This window comes from Phyllobates terribilis, unplaced genomic scaffold (assembly GCF_046119375.1).
Source record: "Phyllobates terribilis strain yellow unplaced genomic scaffold, ASM4611937v1 Scaffold_12__6_contigs__length_324123572, whole genome shotgun sequence".
NCBI classification, from domain to species: Eukaryota; Metazoa; Chordata; class Amphibia; order Anura; family Dendrobatidae; genus Phyllobates; species Phyllobates terribilis.
The window spans coordinates 35,090,281-35,112,738 of record NW_027362772.1 but is presented as its reverse complement, the minus strand read 5'-3'; the positions used below and the strand labels follow the sequence as shown (position 1 = coordinate 35,112,738).

General features: G+C 37.3%; 1 protein-coding gene across 1 annotated transcript; it reads right to left on the bottom strand.

The window, feature by feature from the left end:
- Positions 1-882: 882 nt before the first annotated feature.
- LOC141173004 (lens fiber membrane intrinsic protein-like) lies at positions 883-20,507 on the bottom strand. Its single transcript, XM_073657622.1, has 4 exons — positions 20,333-20,507; positions 19,937-20,086; positions 1,176-1,310; positions 883-1,087 (listed from the first exon to the last, which is right to left on the bottom strand). The coding sequence occupies exons 1-4, from the start codon at positions 20,505-20,507 to the stop codon at positions 1,026-1,028; spliced, it is 522 nt and encodes a 173-aa protein (XP_073513723.1). The 3' UTR covers positions 883-1,025.
- Between the last annotated feature and the right edge of the window lie 1,951 nt (positions 20,508-22,458).

The window sequence follows — 22,458 nt, the reverse complement described above, 5'->3', positions numbered from 1 at the left end:
GCATGCTTGCTTTATTACAGGATCCCTGCCTCGCCAGCTCTTGCAAAACTACAACTCCCAGCATGCAATATCTGTCCTTGCATGATGGGAATTGTAGTGTTAGAACTGTCGGTCAGTCACAGGTTGGGGTGACTGTTCTAGAAGACGCCATATTATAAATGAATTTCCCCAGAATAAGCCGCACTCTGTCCTGGTTGGAGATGTTTTATTTTTATACTGAAGATCTGTCATGTCACACAGAAAAGATTCACACCAGATAAGATCAGCAAATTCCAAAAAGAGGATTATTCCCTCCGAAAATAGAAAAAAATCCCCCATCGGAAGGCAATTTCTTAATTAAGATCTGTTTCTGGGAAAGCTGGGTGGAAAGCAACATGGCTGCCTTTTTGGGTTCCCATTGGGGGTTGTCACCTAGCTCCCCCAGATTTCTGCATGGTAAATAAACCTTGAACAAATACACATCTATAAGGAGGCAGAATTGTTGTTCAGGAGCCTGGGAAAGCTGGGTGGAAAGTCAGTAATTATTGGCTGTCACTTCTGACAACACACTGTTGTAACTTGGGAGGATCACCCAACTTTTCTAGAAACCTGAAAGGCATGTGAAAAAGCTCAGCTGGTTGTCATCCAGCTTTCCCAAAAACATAGATAACTGAAAAAAAAAAACAGCTAAAGAGTATACAATAAAGTGACAAGTTTGACACCCAGCTTTCCCAGATTCCTGCAGAGAAATAGAAATGTGAGATCTTCACAGGTGTGCCATTCAGGAGGCTAGGAAAGCTGGGTGACAACAACATGGAAGAAGAAGTAAAAGCTGTACTTTCCCGGAAACCAAAGGGAAAAAAAAAAAGACAGGTTACTTTTGTTATAATCAGTGATTGCTGCGGATCGGGCCCTGCGTATATATGTATATGCTTGTAAGATGTCCAGAGCGCCGAGTCTTGTCTCCATCTTGTAACCGTTCCAGAAGACGCCGAGAAATGTTTACATCTTCCCATACAATTGTCTTTATTACTAATCCGAGCATCTTAGCGAGGTCCAGTGGATCTCCGACATTCGTGCATTCGATAGGCGCACATGTAAAAGATCCCTGCAAACAGAGGATAGCGGTAACACAGCGACGCAAGGCAGAACGTCACTGACATAGTTATTATACTGCACCGGCAATCGCCTCTTACCTGCAAAGAAAGTCATCAGCAAAGCAACCCAGCCCAAGATATAGGACCAGGAGAAACGCCAGTCACCAAACCGCTTACCCAGGAAATTAACGGTTACTCCGGTGTAAATTGCCATAGCCAGTAACACAAACAGGGCTGAGAACATAAAGGAGGCATCAGTGCAACAATAAGGAACATGACTACCATAATACTGCCCCCTATGTACAAGGATATAACTAGTATAATACTGCCCTTATGTACAGGAATATAACTATTATAATCCTGCCCCCTATATACAAGAATATAACTACTATAATACTGCCCCCTATATACAAGGATATAACTAGTATAATACTGCCCCTATATACAAGAATATAACTACTATAATACTGCCCTTATGTCCAAGAATATAACTACTATAATCCTGCCCCCTATATACAAGAATATAACTACTATAATACTGCTTCCTATGTACAAGAATATAACTACTATAATACTGCCCCTATGTACAAGAATATAACTACTATAATACTGCCCCTATGTACAAGAATATAACTACTATAATACTGCCCCCTATGTACAAGAATATAACTACTATAATACTACCCCCTATGTACAAGAATATAACTACTATAATACTGCCCCTAAGTACAAGAATATAACTACTATAATACTGCCCCCTATGTACAAGAATATAGCTACTATAATACTGCTCCTATGTACAAGAATATAACTACTATAATACTGCCCCTATGTACAAGAATATAACTACTATAATACTGCCCCTATGTACAAGAATATAGCTACTATAATACTGCTCCTATGTACAAGAATATAACTACTATAATACTGCCCCTATGTACAAGAATATAACTACTATAATACTGCTCCTATGTACAAGAATATAACTACTATAATACTGCTCCTATGTACAAGAATATAACTACTATAATACTGCCCCTATGTACAAGAATATAACTACTATAATACTGCTCCTATGCACAAGAATATAACTACTATAATACTGCTCCTATGTACAGAATATAACTACTATAATACTGCCCCCTATGTACAAGAATATAACTACTATAATACTGCCCCTATGTACAAGAATATAACTACTATAATACTGCTCCTATGTACAGAATATAACTACTATAATACTGCCCCTATATACAAGAATATAACTACTATAATACTGCTCCTATGTACAGAATATAACTACTATAATACTGCCCCCTATATACAAGGATATAACTAGTACTAGATGGTGGCCCGATTCTAATGCATCGGGTATTCTAGAATAGGTATGCGGCCGACCGGGTGCAATCAGCAGAACTGTGTTTAAATTTGGCGCCAAAATCGCTGATTGGTCGCGTTCGGCAATCGCGACCAATTAGCAAAGCGGTGTTTAAATTTGGCGGCAATATCGATGATTGGTCGCGGGCGGCGGCCGCGAACAATCAGCGAACCGTGTTAGTGAGGACTGGAGAGCGTGTTTAAATTTGGCACCAAAATCGCTGATTAGTCGCGACCAATCAGCAGAGCGGTGTTTAAATTTGGCGCCAATACTGCTGACTGGTCGCGGCCGCCGACTGCGACCAATCAGCAGAGCGATGCAGAGCGGGGTTTAAATTTGGCGCCAAAATCGCTGATTGGTCGCCGGCCGCGACCAAACAGCAGAACGTTGTTTAAATTTGGCGCCAAAATCGCTGATTGGTCGAGGCCGGCGACCGTGACCAATCAGCAGAGCGTTGTTTACATTTGGCGCCAATCTCGCTGATTGGTCGCGGATGGCGGCCGCGACCAATCAGCAGTGCGGTGTTTAAATTTGGCACAAAAATCGCTGATTAGTCGCGACCGCGACCAATCAGCAAAGAGATGTTTAAATTTGGCGACAATAGTGTTGATTGGTCGCGGCCGGCGACCGCGACCAATCAGCAGAGCGATGCAGAGCGGGGTTTAAATTTGGCGCCAAAATCGCTGATTGGTCGCCGGCCGCAACCAATCAGCAGAGCAGTGTTTAAATTTGGCACAAAAAGCGCAGATTGGTCGCGGCCGGTGGTTGCGACCAATGAGCAGAGTGAGGTTTAAATTTGGCGCCAATACTGCTGATTGGTCACGGCCGACAACCGCGACCAATCAGCAGAGCAGTGTTTAAATTTGGCGCCAATCTCGCTGATTGTTCGTGGCTGGCGGCCGCGATCAATCAGCAGAGCAGGGTTTAAATTTGGCACCAATAATGCTGATGGGTCGCGGCCGGCGACCGCGACCAATCAGCAGAGCGGGGTTTACATTTGGCCCCAATGCTGCTGATTGGTCGCGGCCGGCGACCGTGACCAATCAGCAGAGAGTTGTTTAAATTTGGCACAAAAAACGCAGATTGGTCGCGGCCGGTGGTTGCGACCAATCAGCAGAGTGAGGTTTAAATTTGGCGCCAATACTGCTGATTGATCTCGGCCAGCGACCGCGATCAATCAGCAGAGCGTTGCTTAAATTTGGCGCCAATCTCGTTGATTGGTCGCGGCTGGAGTCCGCAACCAATCAGCAGAGCGTTGTTTAAATTTGGCGCTAATCTCGCTGATTGGACGCGTCCAATCAGCACAGCAATGTTTAAATGTGGCGGCAAGATCGGTGATTGGTCGCGGCCGCTATTTAAATGTGGCGCCCAAATCGGTGATTGGTTGCGGGCAGCGGCCGCGACCAATCAGCAGAGCGGTGTTTAACTTTAGTGCCAAGATCACTGATTGGTCGCATGCGGAGAGCGCGACCAATCAGCGAATCGTATTGGTGAGGAGCGGGGAGCGGAATCGTATTAGTGAGGACCGGGGAGCGCCGCTGCCTGTGCGGCTACTTCCGCTGCGAGAACCCGGGACATGAACGGGCGCTCGGAGCAGAAGTATCCCGACCCGCAGCGCCGCTCCCCGGTCCTCCCTTCACGCCCTAGCCGCTGATGTCCCCACAGTATCCGCATGGTGTTACAAAGGTCCGGACATTTGTGTTAAAAATCGCTGATTGGTCGCTGGCGCTGCCCGCGACCAATCACCGATTTAAATTTGGCGCCCAAATCGGTGATTGGTCGCGAGCAGCGCCAGCAACCAATCAGCGATTTTTAACACAAATGTCCGGACCTTTGTAACACCATGCGGATACTGTGGGGACATCAGTGGCTAGGGTGTGAAGGGAGGACCGGGGAGCGGCGCTGTGGGTCGGGATACTTCTGCTCCGAGCGCTTGCTCATGTCCCGGGTTCTCGGAGCGGAAGTATCTGCATAGGCAGCGCCGCTGACATCCATGCGGCTAGGGTGTGAAGGGAGGACCGGGGAGCAGCGCTGACATCCAATTGGTCGCGGCCGCTATTTAAATGTGCCGCACAAATCGGTCATTGGTCGCCGACTTGGCCCGCGACCAATCACTGATCTTGTGGCCAAAGTTAAACAGTACTGTGCTGATTGGTCGCGGAAGCTGCCCGCGACCAATCACCGATTTGGGCGCCAAATTTAAATATCGGCCGCGACCAATCACTGATCTTGGCTCCACATTTAAACACCGCTGTGCTGATTGGTCGCCGACGCTGGCCGCGACCAATCACCGATTTTGGCGCCACATTTAAATAGCGTCCGCGACCAATCAGTACAGCGGTGTTTAAATGTGGAGCCAAGATCGGTGAGTGGTCGCGGCCGATATTTGAATGTGGCGCCCAAATCAGTGATTGGTCGCGGGCAGCGTCCATGACCAATCAGCACCGTAGTGTTTAACTTTTGCGGCAAGATCCGTGATTGGTCGTGGGCCAAGACCGCGACCAATCACCGATTTGTGCGGCACTTTTAAATAGCGTCCGCGAGCAATTGGATGTCAGCGCCGCTCCCCGATCCTCCCTTCACACCCTAGCCGCATGGATGTCAGCGGCGCTGCCTGTGCGGCTACTTCCGCTCCGAGAACCCGGGACATGAGCGGGCGCTCGCAGCAGAAGTATCCCGACCCGCAGCGCCGCTCCCCGGTCCTCCCTTCACACCCTAGCCACTGATGTCCCCACAGTACCCGCATGGTGTTACAAAGGTCCGGACATTTGTGTTAAAAATCGCTGATTGGTCGCTGGCGCTGCCCGCGACCAATCACCGATTTGGGCGCCAAATTTAAATATCGGCCGCGACCAATCATCGATCTTGGCTCCACATTTAAACACCGCTGTGCTGATTGGTCGCGGCCGATATTTAAATTTGGCGCCCAAATAGGTGATTGGTCGCAGGCAGCGCCAGCGACCAATCAGCGATTTTTAACACAAATGTCCGGACCTTTGTAGCACAATGCGGATACTGTGGGGACATCAGCGGCTAGGGTGTGAAGGGAGGACCGGGGAGCGGCGCTGCGGGTCCGGATACTTCTGCTGCGAGCGCCCGCTCATGTCCCGGGTTCTTGCAGCGGAAGTATCCGCACAGGCAGCGCAGCTGACATCCAATTGGTCGCGGACGCTATTTCAAATTGCTGCACAAATCGGTGATTGGTCGCTGTCTAGGCCCGCGACCAATGACTGATCTTGGCGCCAAAGTTAAACACTATTGTGCTGATTGGTCGCGGACGCTGACCGCGACCAATCACCGATTTGGGCGCCAAATTTAAATATCGGCCACGACCAATCACCGATTTGGGCGCCAAATTTAAATATCGGCCGCGACCAATCACCGATCTTGGCTCCACATTTAAACACCGCTGTGGTGATTGGTCGCGGCCGATATTTAAATTTGGCGCCCAAACCGGTGATTGGTCGCGGGCAGCGTCGGCAACCAATCAGCACAGCGATGTTTACGTTTTGCGCTAAGATCAGATCAGTGATTGGTCGGGTCCGAAGAAAGCGACCATTCATCGAATCGTCTTGGTGAGCAGCGGGGAGCGGCGCTGCCTGTGCGGGTACTTACGCTGCGAGAACCCGGGACATAGCGGGCGCTCGCAGCAGAAGTATCCAGACCCGCAGCGCCGCTCCCCGGTCCTCCCTTCTGCATGGAGGTCAGCGGCGCCGGCGGTCCTTCCGCTGATACCGGCCGGGAGATGAGCGCCTTGCGCCGCTCATCTCCCGGCTGCATCTCCGTCCCGCAGATGGGTCCGGCGGTCGGGTTCCTTCTGCTGTTGCCGGCCGGGAGATGAGCGCCTCGCGGCGCTCATCTCCCCGCTGCATCGCCGCTCAGCTCCGTCCCGCGGTTGAGCCGCTAACGGCCGCCATCTTTTTTTAGAAATCCCCCGGCGCTGATTGGCCGCTGGCGGATCAATGAGCGACGCGGGATTTCCTGGACAGACAGACACACAGACAGACAGACAGATGGGATAAGACGATTATATATATAGATAATACTGCCCCCATGTACAAGAATATAACTACTATAATCCTGCCCCCTATATACAAAAATATAACTACTATAATACTGCTCCTATGTATAATAATATAACTACTATAATATTGCCCCCTATATACAAGGATATAACTACTATAATACTGCCCCCTATGTACAAGAATATAACTACTATAATACTGCTCCTATGTACAAGAATATAACTACTATAATACTGCCCCCTATGTACAAGAATATAGCTACTATAATACTGCTCCTATGTACAAGAATATAACTACTATAATACTGCTCCCTATGTACAAGAATATAACTACTATAATACTGCCCCCTATGTACAAGAATATAGCTACTATAATACTGCCCCCTATGTACAAGAATATAACTACTATAATACTGCCCCCTATGTACAAGTATATAACTACTATAATACTGCTCCTATATACAAGAATATAACTACTGTAATACTGCCCCCTATGTACAAGAATATAACTACTATAATATTGCCCCCTATGTACAAGAATATAACTACTATAATACTGCCCCCTATATACAAGGATCTAACTAGTATAATACTGCCCCTATGTACAAGAATATAACTACTATAATCCTGCCCCCTATATACAAGAATATAACTACTATAATACTGCCCCCTATATACAAGGATATAACTACTATAATACTGCTCCTATGTATAATAATATAACTACTATAATACTGCCCCCTATGTACAAGAATATAACTACTATAATACTCCCCCCTATATACAAGGATATAACTAGTATAATAATGCCCCCTATATACAAGAATATATCTACTACAATACTGCTCCTATGTACAAGAATATAACTACTATAATAGTGCTCCTATGTGCAAGAATATAACTACAATAATACTGCTCCTATGTACAAGAATATAACTACTATAATACTGCTCCTATGTACAACAATATAACTACTGTAATACTGTCCCGTGTGTACAAGAATATAACTACTATAATAATGCTCCTATGTACAAGAATATAACTACTATAATACTGTCCCGTATGTAAAGGAATATAACTACTATAATACTGCTCCTATGTACGAGAATATAACTACTATAATACTGCCCATATGTACAAGAATATAACTACTATAATACTGATCCTATGTACAAGAATGTAACTACTATAATACTGCTCCTATGTACAAGAATATAACTACTATAATACTGCCCCTATGTACAAGAATATAACTACTATAATACTGCCCCCTATGTACAAGAATATATCTACTATAATACTGCCCCTATGAACAAGAATATTACTACTATAATACTGCTCCTATGTACAAGACTATAACTACTATAATACTGCTCCTATGTACAAGACTATAACTACTATAATACTGCCCCTATGTACAAGAATATATCTACTATAATACTGCCCCTATCAACAAGAATATTACTACTATAATACTGCCCCTATGTACAAGAATATAACTACTATAATACTGCCCCTATATACAAGAATATAACTACTATAATAATGCCCCATATGTACAAGAATATAACTACTATAATACTGCCCATATGTACAAGAATATAACTACTATAATACTGCCCCTATATACAAGAATATAACAATTATAATACTGTCCGTATGTACAAAAATATAACTACTATAATACTGCCTCCTATGTACAAGAATATAACTACTATAATACTGCTCCTATGTACAAGACTATAACTACTATAATACTGCCCACTATGTACAAGAATATAACTACTATAATATTGCTCCTATGTACAACAATATAAGTACTATAATACTGACCCTATGTACAAGAATATAACTACTATAATACTGCCCTCTATGTACAAGACTATAACTACTATAATACAGCCCCTATGTACAAAAATATAACTACTATAATACTGCTCCTATGTACAAGAATATAACTACTATAATATTGCTCCTATGTACAAGAATATAACTACTATAATACTGCTACTATGTACAGGAATATAACTACTATAATACTGCCCCCTATATACAAGAATATAACTACTATAATACTGCTCCTATGTACAAGAATATAACTACTATAATACTGCCCCCTATGTACAAGAATATAACTACTGTAATACTGCTCCTATGTACAAGAATATAACTACTAAAATACTGCCCCTATGTACAAGAATATAACTACTATAATACTGCCCCTATCTACAAGAATATAACTACTATAATACTGCTCCCTATGTACAAGAATATATCTACTATAATACTGCCCCTATGAACAAGAATAATACTACTATAATACTGCTCCTATGTACAAGACTATAACTACTATAATACTGCCCCTATGTACAAGAATGTAACTACTATAATACTGCTCCTATGTACAAGAATATAACTACTATAATACTGCCCCTATGTACAAGAATATAACTACTATAATACTGCCCCTATGTACAAAAATATATCTACTATAATACTGCCCCTATCAACAAGAATATTACTACTATAATACTGCTCCTATGTACAAGACTATAACTACTATAATACTGCCCTTATGCCCAAGAATGTAACTACTATAATACTGCTCCTACGTACAAGAATATAACTACTATAATACTGCCCCTATGTACAAAATATAACTACTATAATACTGCTCCTATTTACAAGAATATAACTACTATAATACTGCCCCCTATGTACAAGAATATAACTAATATAATACTGCCCCTATGTACAAGAAAATAACTACTATAATACTGCCCCCTATGTACAAGAATATAACTACTATAATACTGCTCCTATGTACAAGAATATAACAACTATAATACTGCCCCCTATGTACAAGAATATAAATACTATAATACTGCTCCCTATGTACAAGAATATAACTACTATAATACTGCCCCTATGTACAAGAAAATAACTACTATAATACTGGCCCTATGTACAAGAATATAACTTCTATAATACTCCTCCTACGTACAAGAATATAACTACTATAATACTGCTCCTATTTACAAGTATATAACGACTATAATACTGCCCTCTATGTACAAGAATATAAATACTATAATACTGCCACTATGTACAAGAATATAACTACTATAATACTGCCCCCTATGTACAAAACTATAACTACTATAATACTGCACTTATGTACAAGAATACAACTACTATAATACTGCTCCTATTTACAAGAATATAACTACTATAATACTGCTCCTATGTACAAGACTATAACTACTATAATACTGCCCCTATGTACAAGAATGTAACTAGTATAATACTGCTCCTAAGTACAAGACTATAACTACTATAATACTGACCCTATGTACAAGAATATAACTACTATAATACTGCCCCCTATGTACAAGAATATAAGTACTTTAATACTGACCCTATGTACAAGAATATAACTACTATAATACTACTCCTATGTACAAGAATATAACTTCTATAATACTGCCCCCTATGTACAAGAATATATCTACTATAATACTGCTCCTATGTACAAAAATATAACTACTATAATACTGCTCCTATGTACGAGAATATAACTGCTATAATACTGCCCCTATGTACAAGAATATAACTACTATAATACTGCCCCCTATGTACAATAATATAACTACTATAATACTGCCCCTATGTACAAGAATATAACTACTATAATACTGCCCCCTATGTACAAGAATATAACTACTATAATACTGCCCCCTATGTACAAGAATATAACTACTATAATAATTCTCCTATGTACGAGAATATAACTACTATAATACTGCTCCTATTTACAAGAATATAACGATTATAATACTGCCACTATGTACAAGAATATAACTACTATAATACTGCCTCCTATGTACAAGAATATAACTACTATAATACTGCCCCTATTTACAAGAATATAACGACTATAATACCGCCCCCCTATGTACAAGAATATAACTACTATAATACTGCTCCTATGTACAAGAATATAACTACTATAATACTGCCACTATGTACAAGAATATAACTACTATAATACTGCTCCTATGTACAAGAATATAACTACTATAATACTGCCCCCTATGTACAAGACTATAACTACTATAATAATGCCCCTATGTACAAGAATATAACTACTATAATACTGCTCCTATGTACAAGAATATAACTACTATAATACTGCCCTCTATGTACAAGACTATAACTACTATAATACTGCCCCTATGTACAAGAATATAATTACTAGAATACTGCTCCTATGTACAAGAATATAACTACTATAATACTGCCCCTATGTACAAGAATATAACTAATATAATACTGCCTATGTACAAGAATATATCTACTATAATACTGCTCCTACGTGCAAGAATATAACTACTATAATACTGCCCCCTATGTACAAGAATATAACTACTATAATACTGCTCCTATTTACAAGAATATTACGATTATAATACTGCCACTATGCACAAGAATATAACTACTATAATACTGCCACTATGTACAAGAATATAACTACTATAATACTGCCTCCTATTTACAAGAATATAACTACTATAATACTGCTCCTATGTATGAGAATATAACTACTATAATACTGCCCCTATGTACAAGAATATAACTACTCTAATACTGCCCCCTATGTACAAGAATATAACTACTAAAATACTGCCCCCTATGTACAAGAATATAACTACTAAAATACTGCCCCCTATGTACAAGAATATAACTACTATAATACTGCTCCTATGTATGAGAATATAACTATTATAATACTGCCCCTATGTACGAGAATATAACTACTATAATACTGCTCCTATGTACAAGAATTTAACTACTATAATACTGCTCCTATGTACAAGAATATAACTACTATAATACTGCTCCTATGTACAAGAATATAACTACTATAATACTGCCCCCTATGTACAAGAATAAAACTACTATAATACTGCTCCTATGTACGAGAATATAACTGCTATAATACTGCCCCTATGTACAAGAATATAACTACTATAATACTGCCCCCTATGTACAAGAATATAACTACTATAATACTGCCCCTATGTACAAGAATATAACTACTATAATACTGCCCCCTATGTACAAGAATATAACTACTATAAGAATGCCCCCTATGTACAAGAATAAAACTACTATAATACTTCTCCTATGTACGAGAATATAACTACTATAATACTGCCTCCTATGTACAAGAATATAACTACTATACTACTGCTCCTATGTACAAGAATATAACTACTATAATACTGCCACTATGTACAAGAATATAACTACTATAATACTGCTCCTATGTACAAGAATATAACTACTATAATACTGCCCCCTATGTACAAGACTATAACTACTATAATACTGCCCCTATGTACAAGAATATAACTACTATAATACTGCTCCTATGTACAAGAATATAACTACTATAATACTGCCCTCTATGTACAAGACTATAACTACTATAATACTGCCCCATGTACAAGAATATAATTACTAGAATACTGCTCCTATGTACAAGAATATAACTACTATAATACTGCTCCTATGTACAAGAATATAACTGCTATAATACTGCTCCTATGTACAAGAATATAACTACTATAATACTGCCCCCTATGTACAAGAATATAACTACTATAATACTGCCCCCTATGTACAAGAATATAACTACTATAATACTGCTCCAATATACAAGAATATAACTACTATAATACTGCTCCTATATACAAGAATATAACTACTATAATACTGCTCCTATGTATGAGAATATAACTACTCTAATACTGCCCCTATGTACAAGAATATAACTACTATAATACTGCCCCTATGTACAAGAATATAACTACTATAATACTGCCCCTATGTACAAGAATATAACTACTATAATACTGCTCCTATGTACAAAAATATAACTACTATAATACTGCCCCTATGTACAAGAATATAACTACTATAATACTGCCTCTATGTACAAGAATATAACTACTATAGTACTGCCCCCTATGTACAAGAATATAACTACTATAATACCGCCCCCCTATGTACAAGAATATAACTACTATAATACCGCCCCCCTATGTATAAGAGAATAACTGCTATAATACTGCTCCTATGTTCAAGAGTATATCTACTATAATAGTGCCCCATGTAGAAGAATATAAATACTATAATACTGCTCCTATGTACAAGGATATAAATACCATAATACTGCTCCATAGGTACAATAATATAACTACTATAATACTGCCCCTATGTACAAGAGTATAACTATAATACTGCCCCTATATAAAAGAATATAACTACTATAATACTGCCCCTATGTACAAGAATATAACTACTATAATACTGATCCCATGTACAAGAATATAACTACTATAATACTGACCCTATATACAAGAATATAACAACTATAATAATGCCCCCTATGTACAAGAATATAACTACTATAATACTACCCCCTATGTACAAAAATATAACTATTATAATACTGTCCCCTGTGTACTAGAATATAATTACTATAATACTGTCCCTATGTACAAGAATATAACTACTATACTACTGCCCCTATATACAAGAATATAACTACTATAATACTGCTCATATGTACAGGAATATAACTACTATAACACTGCTCCCTATGTACATGAATATAACTACTATAATACTGTCCCTATGTACAAGAATATAACTACTATAATATTGCCCCTATGTACAAGAATATAACTACTAGAATACTGCCCCCTATGTACAAGAATATAACTACTATAATACTGCTCCTATGTATGAGAATATAACTACTATAATACTGCCCCTATGTACATGAATATAACTACTATAATATTGCCCTCTATGTACATGAATATAACTACTATAATACTGCTCCTATGTACAAGAATATAACTACTATAATACTGTCCCTATGTACAAAAATATAACTACTATAATACTGCCCCTATGTACAAGAATATAACTACTATAATATTGCCCTCTATGTACATGAATATAACTACTATAATACTGTCCCTATGTACAGGAATATAACTACTATAATCCTGCTCCTATGTACAAGAATATAACTACTATAATACTGTCCCTATGTACAAAAATATAACTACTATAATACTGCCCCTATGTATAAGAATATATCTACTATAATACTGCCCCTATGTACAAGAATATAACTACTATAATACTCCTCCTATGTACAAGAATATAACTACTGTAATACTGCCCCCTATGTACAAGAATATAACTACTATAATACCGCCCCTATGTACAAGAATATAACTACTATAATACTGCCCCCTATGTACAAGAGTATAACTGCTATAATACAGCCCCTATGTACAAGAATATCACTACTATAATAATGCTCCCTATGTACAAGAATATAACTACTATAATACTGCCCCCTATGTACAATAATATAACTACTATAATACTGCTATAATGTACAAGAATATAACTACTACAATACTGCCCCTATGAACAAGAATATAACTACTATAATACTGCCCCCTATGTACAAGAATATCACTACTATAATACTGCCCCTATGTACAAGAATATAACTACTATATTATGGCCACTATGTACAAGAATATAACTGCTATAATACTGCCCCTATGTACAAGAATATAACTACTATAATACTGCCCCCTAAGTACAAGAATATAGCTACTATAATACTGCCCCGATGTACAAGAATATAACTACTATAATAGTGCCCCCTATGTACGAGAATATAACTACTATAATACTGCCACTATGTAAAAGAATATAACTACTATAATACTGCTCCTATGTACAAGAATATAACTACTATAATACTGCTCCTATGTACAAGAATAGAACTACTATAATACTGCTCCTATGTACAAGAATATAACTACTATAATACTGCTCCTATGCACAAGAATATAACTACTATAATACTGCTCCTATGTACAAGAATATAACTACTATAATACTGCCCCCTATGTACAAGAATATAACTACTATAATACTGCCACTATGTAAAAGAATATAACTACTATAATACTGCTCCTATGTACACGAATATAACTACTATAATACTGCCCCCTATGTACAAGAATATAATTACTATAATATTGCCACTATGTAAAAGAATATAACTACTATAATACTGCTCCTATATACAAGAATATAACTACTATAATACTGCTCCTATGTACAAGAATATAACTACTATAATACTGCTCCTATGTACAAGAATATAACTACTATAATACTGCCCCCTATGTACAAGAATATAACTACTATAATACTGCCCCCTATGTACAAGAATATAACTACTATAATACTGCCCCTATGTAGAAGAATATAACTACTATAATACTGCTCCAATGTATAAGAATATAACTACTATAATACTGCTCCTATGTACAAGAATATAACTACTATAATACTGCCCCTATGTATAAGAATATAACTACTATAATACTGCTCCTATGTACAAGAATATAACTACTATAATACTGCTCCCTATGTACAAGAATATAACTACTATAATACAGCCCCTATGTACAAGAATATAACTACTATAATACTGCCCCTATGTACAAGAATATAACAACTATAATACTGCTCCCTATGTACAAGAATATAACTACTATAATACTGCCCCTATGTACAAGAATATAACTACTATAATACTGCCCCTATGTACAAGAATATAACTACTATAATACAGCCCCTATGTACAAGAATATAACTACTATAATACTGCCCCCTATGTACAAGAATATAACTAATATAATACTGCCTATGTACAAGAATATATCTACTATAATACTGCTCCTACGTGCAAGAATATAACTACTATAATACTGCCCCCTATGTACAAGAATATAACTACTATAATACTGCTCCTATTTACAAGAATATTACGATTATAATACTGCCACTATGCACAAGAATATAACTACTATAATACTGCCACTATGTACAAGAATATAACTACTATAATACTGCCTCCTATTTACAAGAATATAACTACTATAATACTGCTCCTATGTATGAGAATATAACTACTATAATACTGCCCCTATGTACAAGAATATAACTACTCTAATACTGCCCCCTATGTACAAGAATATAACTACTAAAATACTGCCCCCTATGTACAAGAATATAACTACTAAAATACTGCCCCCTATGTACAAGAATATAACTACTATAATACTGCTCCTATGTACAAGAATTTAACTACTATAATACTGCTCCTATGTACAAGAATATAACTACTATAATACTGCTCCTATGTACAAGAATATAACTACTATAATACTGCCCCCTATGTACAAGAATAAAACTACTATAATACTGCTCCTATGTACGAGAATATAACTGCTATAATACTGCCCCTATGTACAAGAATATAACTACTATAATACTGCCCCCTATGTACAAGAATATAACTACTATAATACTGCCCCTATGTACAAGAATATAACTACTATAATACTGCCCCCTATGTACAAGAATATAACTACTATAAGAATGCCCCCTATGTACAAGAATAAAACTACTATAATACTTCTCCTATGTACGAGAATATAACTACTATAATACTGCCTCCTATGTACAAGAATATAACTACTATACTACTGCTCCTATGTACAAGAATATAACTACTATAATACTGCCACTATGTACAAGAATATAACTACTATAATACTGCTCCTATGTACAAGAATATAACTACTATAATACTGCCCCCTATGTACAAGACTATAACTACTATAATACTGCCCCTATGTACAGGAATATAACTACTATAATACTGCTCCTATGTACAAGAATATAACTACTATAATACTGCCCTCTATGTACAAGACTATAACTACTATAATACTGCCCCATGTACAAGAATATAATTACTAGAATACTGCTCCTATGTACAAGAATATAACTACTATAATACTGCTCCTATGTACAAGAATATAACTGCTATAATACTGCTCCTATGTACAAGAATATAACTACTATAATACTGCCCCCTATGTACAAGAATATAACTACTATAATACTGCCCCCTATGTACAAGAATATAACTACTATAATACTGCTCCAATATACAAGAATATAACTACTATAATACTGCTCCTATATACAAGAATATAACTACTATAATACTGCTCCTATGTATGAGAATATAACTACTCTAATACTGCCCCTATGTACAAGAATATAACTACTATAATACTGCCCCTATGTACAAGAATATAACTACTATAATACTGCCCCTATGTACAAGAATATAACTACTATAATACTGCTCCTATGTACAAAAATATAACTACTATAATACTGCCCCTATGTACAAGAATATAACTACTATAATACTGCCCCTATGTACAAGAATATAACTACTATAGTACTGCCCCCTATGTACAAGAATATAACTACTATAATACCGCCCCCCTATGTACAAGAATATAACTACTATAATACCGCCCCCCTATGTATAAGAGAATAACTGCTATAATACTGCTCCTATGTTCAAGAGTATATCTACTATAATAGTGCCCCATGTAGAAGAATATAAATACTATAATACTGCTCCTATGTACAAGGATATAAATACCATAATACTGCTCCATAGGTACAATAATATAACTACTATAATACTGCCCCTATGTACAAGAGTATAACTATAATACTGCCCCTATATAAAAGAATATAACTACTATAATACTGCCCCTATGTACAAGAATATAACTACTATAATACTGATCCCATGTACAAGAATATAACTACTATAATACTGACCCTATATACAAGAATATAACAACTATAATAATGCCCCCTATGTACAAGAATATAACTACTATAATACTACCCCCTATGTACAAAAATATAACTATTATAATACTGTCCCCTGTGTACTAGAATATAATTACTATAATACTGTCCCTATGTACAAGAATATAACTACTATACTACTGCCCCTATATACAAGAATATAACTACTATAATACTGCTCATATGTACAGGAATATAACTACTATAACACTGCTCCCTATGTACATGAATATAACTACTATAATACTGTCCCTATGTACAAGAATATAACTACTATAATATTGCCCCTATGTACAAGAATATAACTACTAGAATACTGCCCCCTATGTACAAGAATATAACTACTATAATACTGCTCCTATGTATGAGAATATAACTACTATAATACTGCCCCTATGTACATGAATATAACTACTATAATATTGCCCTCTATGTACATGAATATAACTACTATAATACTGCTCCTATGTACAAGAATATAACTACTATAATACTGTCCCTATGTACAAAAATATAACTACTATAATACTGCCCCTATGTACAAGAATATAACTACTATAATATTGCCCTCTATGTACATGAATATAACTACTATAATACTGTCCCTATGTACAGGAATATAACTACTATCATACTGCTCCTATGTACAAGAATATAACTACTATAATACTGTCCCTATGTACAAAAATATAACTACTATAATACTGCCCCTATGTATAAGAATATATCTACTATAATACTGCCCCTATGTACAAGAATATAACTACTATAATACTCCTCCTATGTACAAGAATATAACTACTGTAATACTGCCCCCTATGTACAAGAATATAACTACTATAATACCGCCCCTATGTACAAGAATATAACTACTATAATACTGCCCCCTATGTACAAGAGTATAACTGCTATAATACAGCCCCTATGTACAAGAATATCACTACTATAATAATGCTCCCTATGTACAAGAATATAACTACTATAATACTGCCCCCTATGTACAATAATATAACTACTATAATACTGCTATAATGTACAAGAATATAACTACTACAATACTGCCCCTATGAACAAGAATATAACTACTATAATACTGCCCCCTATGTACAAGAATATCACTACTATAATACTGCCCCTATGTACAAGAATATAACTACTATATTATGGCCACTATGTACAAGAATATAACTGCTATAATACTGCCCCTATGTACAAGAATATAACTACTATAATACTGCCCCCTAAGTACAAGAATATAGCTACTATAATACTGCCCCGATGTACAAGAATATAACTACTATAATAGTGCCCCCTATGTACGAGAATATAACTACTATAATACTGCCACTATGTAAAAGAATATAACTACTATAATACTGCTCCTATGTACAAGAATATAACTACTATAATACTGCTCCTATGTACAAGAATAGAACTACTATAATACTTCTCCTATGTACAAGAATATAACTACTATAATACTGCTCCTATGCACAAGAATATAACTACTATAATACTGCTCCTATGTACAAGAATATAACTACTATAATACTGCCCCCTATGTACAAGAATATAACTACTATAATACTGCCACTATGTAAAAGAATATAACTACTATAATACTGCTCCTATGTACACGAATATAACTACTATAATACTGCCCCCTATGTACAAGAATATAATTACTATAATATTGCCACTATGTAAAAGAATATAACTACTATAATACTGCTCCTATATACAAGAATATAACTACTATAATACTGCTCCTATGTACAAGAATATAACTACTATAATACTGCTCCTATGTACAAGAATATAACTACTATAATACTGCCCCCTATGTACAAGAATATAACTACTATAATACTGCCCCCTATGTACAAGAATATAACTACTATAATACTGCCCCTATGTAGAAGAATATAACTACTATAATACTGCTCCAATGTATAAGAATATAACTACTATAATACTGCTCCTATGTACAAGAATATAACTACTATAATACTGCCCCTATGTATAAGAATATAACTACTATAATACTGCTCCTATGTACAAGAATATAACTACTATAATACTGCTCCCTATGTACAAGAATATAACTACTATAATACAGCCCCTATGTACAAGAATATAACTACTATAATACTGCCCCTATGTACAAGAATATAACAACTATAATACTGCTCCCTATGTACAAGAATATAACTACTATAATACTGCCCCTATGTACAAGAATATAACTACTATAATACTGCCCCTATGTACAAGAATATAACTACTATAATACAGCCCCTATGTACAAGAATATAACTACTATAATACTGCCCCCTATGTACAAGAATATAACTACTATAATACTGCCCCCTATGTACAAGAATATAACTACTATAATACTGCTCCCTATGTACAAGAATATAACTACTATAATACTGCTCCTATGTACAAGAATATAACTACTATAATACTGCTCCCTATGTACAAGAATATAACTACTATAATACTGCCCCTATGTACAAGAATATAACTACTAATGCTCTTATGGAGTAAAGTTACTGTTTAGTGATCTCTGTAGTGTCATGTTCTGTTTTTACTCACTGGAGATGAAGAACATGATTCCCGCAGCAAATGACCTGTTAAACCTCTGGAACGTTGAGAATTGAGCAAAGGACAAGATCCCGGCGATGATCCCAGCAAAGCAGGACAATGTGGACAGGATCATGAAGGCTCGCGTGGCGTTCCAATACGCTGCAAGAGAAAAAAACACAAGCCACGTATTGTGCAAAGTTAAAGAACAGTTGAACTTCTCTGTTATATCAGGGTTAGGGGGTCACCTCTGCTTGTGCCTATACACAGAAGACAATCAGAACAAGAAGAGATGCAGTGTAAAGCATGGTGGAGAGAAAAAAACAGCAACCTGATTTTCTGGTCAGGCAGGAGGTTGACATTTAATGCATCCAACACGTTTTCTGGAGTACAGTCATGGCTACCTACCGATGGTCTCCGTCTGCAAGTAGCATTTTCCGGTCACGCAATATCTCCACAGTCCTTGGTGCGCGAATGTCCCGGACAATCGATATTGCATCCAGTAGTCTGTGGCGGTGGAAACGACTAAGAGGATGTTACCCACGCAGGCGCAGAAGAGGCCTCCACCCATGAAACTGTACATCCTGACGGCAGAAGATGTCTGAGAAGAGGACAAATGACATGTATGTAAACTTTTATAGGACCGTCCGATAGTCCAGAATATTTGATAATCCAGAGCAGACTCTCACAAGGAGATATTCAAAAAAGTCGGAGGTGTGAATAAGCCCTTAGGATAACTGCTTCAATTTGGCAATAAAAAGATCTGACAAGTGTCAAAGGTGAGAAATATCTGTAACCTCCCAATCTATTCCTACTGATAAAAAGTGAAAAAAATATAAAAATCAAATAGATAGATATAGATATGAGCTAAAAAAAAATCCATATTCTTATTTTAATTGTTCTTTAAAATATATATATACATAAGAATATTTAATTAAAAAAGTTATAATTAAGATTGAAAAAAATATTAAAGCACAACAAAAGTAAACAGAAAACTTCTAGCATGTCATAGAAGTTTTTTACAAGCACTATTGAGTATTTTTGTTAATTGAACTTTTCTTAAAAGAAAAGCGGAAGATGTGAAAAGTCAGATCTAATCATCGCTTTAAGTTTGTTCAAATAAAAGTCAAAAAATTTCCTAGAAGAAAATCGCTAAAAAGAAAACATTTAGTGTCTCGGCAAAAAGTTTTGTAACTTTTTTTGGGCACAATTGTATCAAATATACTTGCCCGGCATCTATAGTTAATGATGAATTTTGTTATATATTTTAACAATTTGGGAAAAAAAAGGTTAATAAGATACATTGTATCGGAAACATCACAGAAGTCCTAAATTTTGATAACATTATTTGCAGCCTGTTCCTGCGTCAAGCTTCCTTGTTTCGTTGCTGTGGAGGAACCTCTGAGGGTCTCGTGATGCAGATGTAAGTCAGGTGACCGGAGCATGCTCCGGGTGTATGGGGTCCCGAAAAAAGCCCCTTACCTGTTTGATGTGTCCTTAGAAGAGGTGAGCAGACACAAGTTCTCGCTCCAACTCCGGTCAACGCTGAAAGGAATCAGACTAGGCTACAGTCCAAGAAACCCATCATGCTCCCAACCGTTGTGCACGGTTTCTGTCGACGCAGGTAAAATCTTTTTAGCTCAGGAGACCACCCTCTCTCCGGGACGATAGAAAAGGGGTCAATAGATCGCCCCCTTGTTCCCTCCGCTCCGAGAGCTTGTTGGGTTCCTGATAAAGGTATGTGCTTAGCTGGCACTCTGGCACCATGAATGGATGTGATGAGGGTGACAGTTTTTTCCAGAGAAGCAGGCCCCACAAAACAATGACGACCAGGGTTAACCCCTTGATGGCTGACAGATGCTTTCTTTTTTTGTGTGTCGGGGTCTGCACATGATCATGCTATAAATTAGTCATGAAGGTAGCATATAGGATGACCCCAATCGTTACATAGATTTACCTATGCTCTGGCCACTCTTCTCTGCTGAAAGTACGGGCATTACTTCGGGTTTAAGGACATGTTTGGCGAAGCTTTCAATATGCCAAACGTAAAGGAAAGGCAAAACCCTACTATGACCTACAGACGTGGACAAAAATTTTGGCACCTTCTGTTAAATAAGAAAACTCCACAATGGTCACTAAAATATCTCGTTAATGACAAAAGTTGTTTTTAATTTACTGAATATCAATAATGAGAATCAGACTTTGCTTTTGGATTGTGGTTCAACAGAAAAATAAAAATAACTAATGAAAATGGCCTGGGCAAAAATGATGGTTCCCTTAACTTAATACTTTGTTTGAGGACCTCTTGAGACAATCACTACAAGCAAATGATTTCTGTAACTCTTAGTAAGAATTCTTCCCCCCGTCCACATTTCTGTAACTCTCAGCGAGATTCCTTCCCCCGATTACAAGCATTTTGACTGCTTCTCGTGAGCAAACTTCTCCCGCTGTCTCAGGTGCGAAGGCGCCTTCTGAGCTCCTTCCACAGATGTTCGTTAGGATTTCGATCAGGGCTCATAGAAGCCACTTCAGAA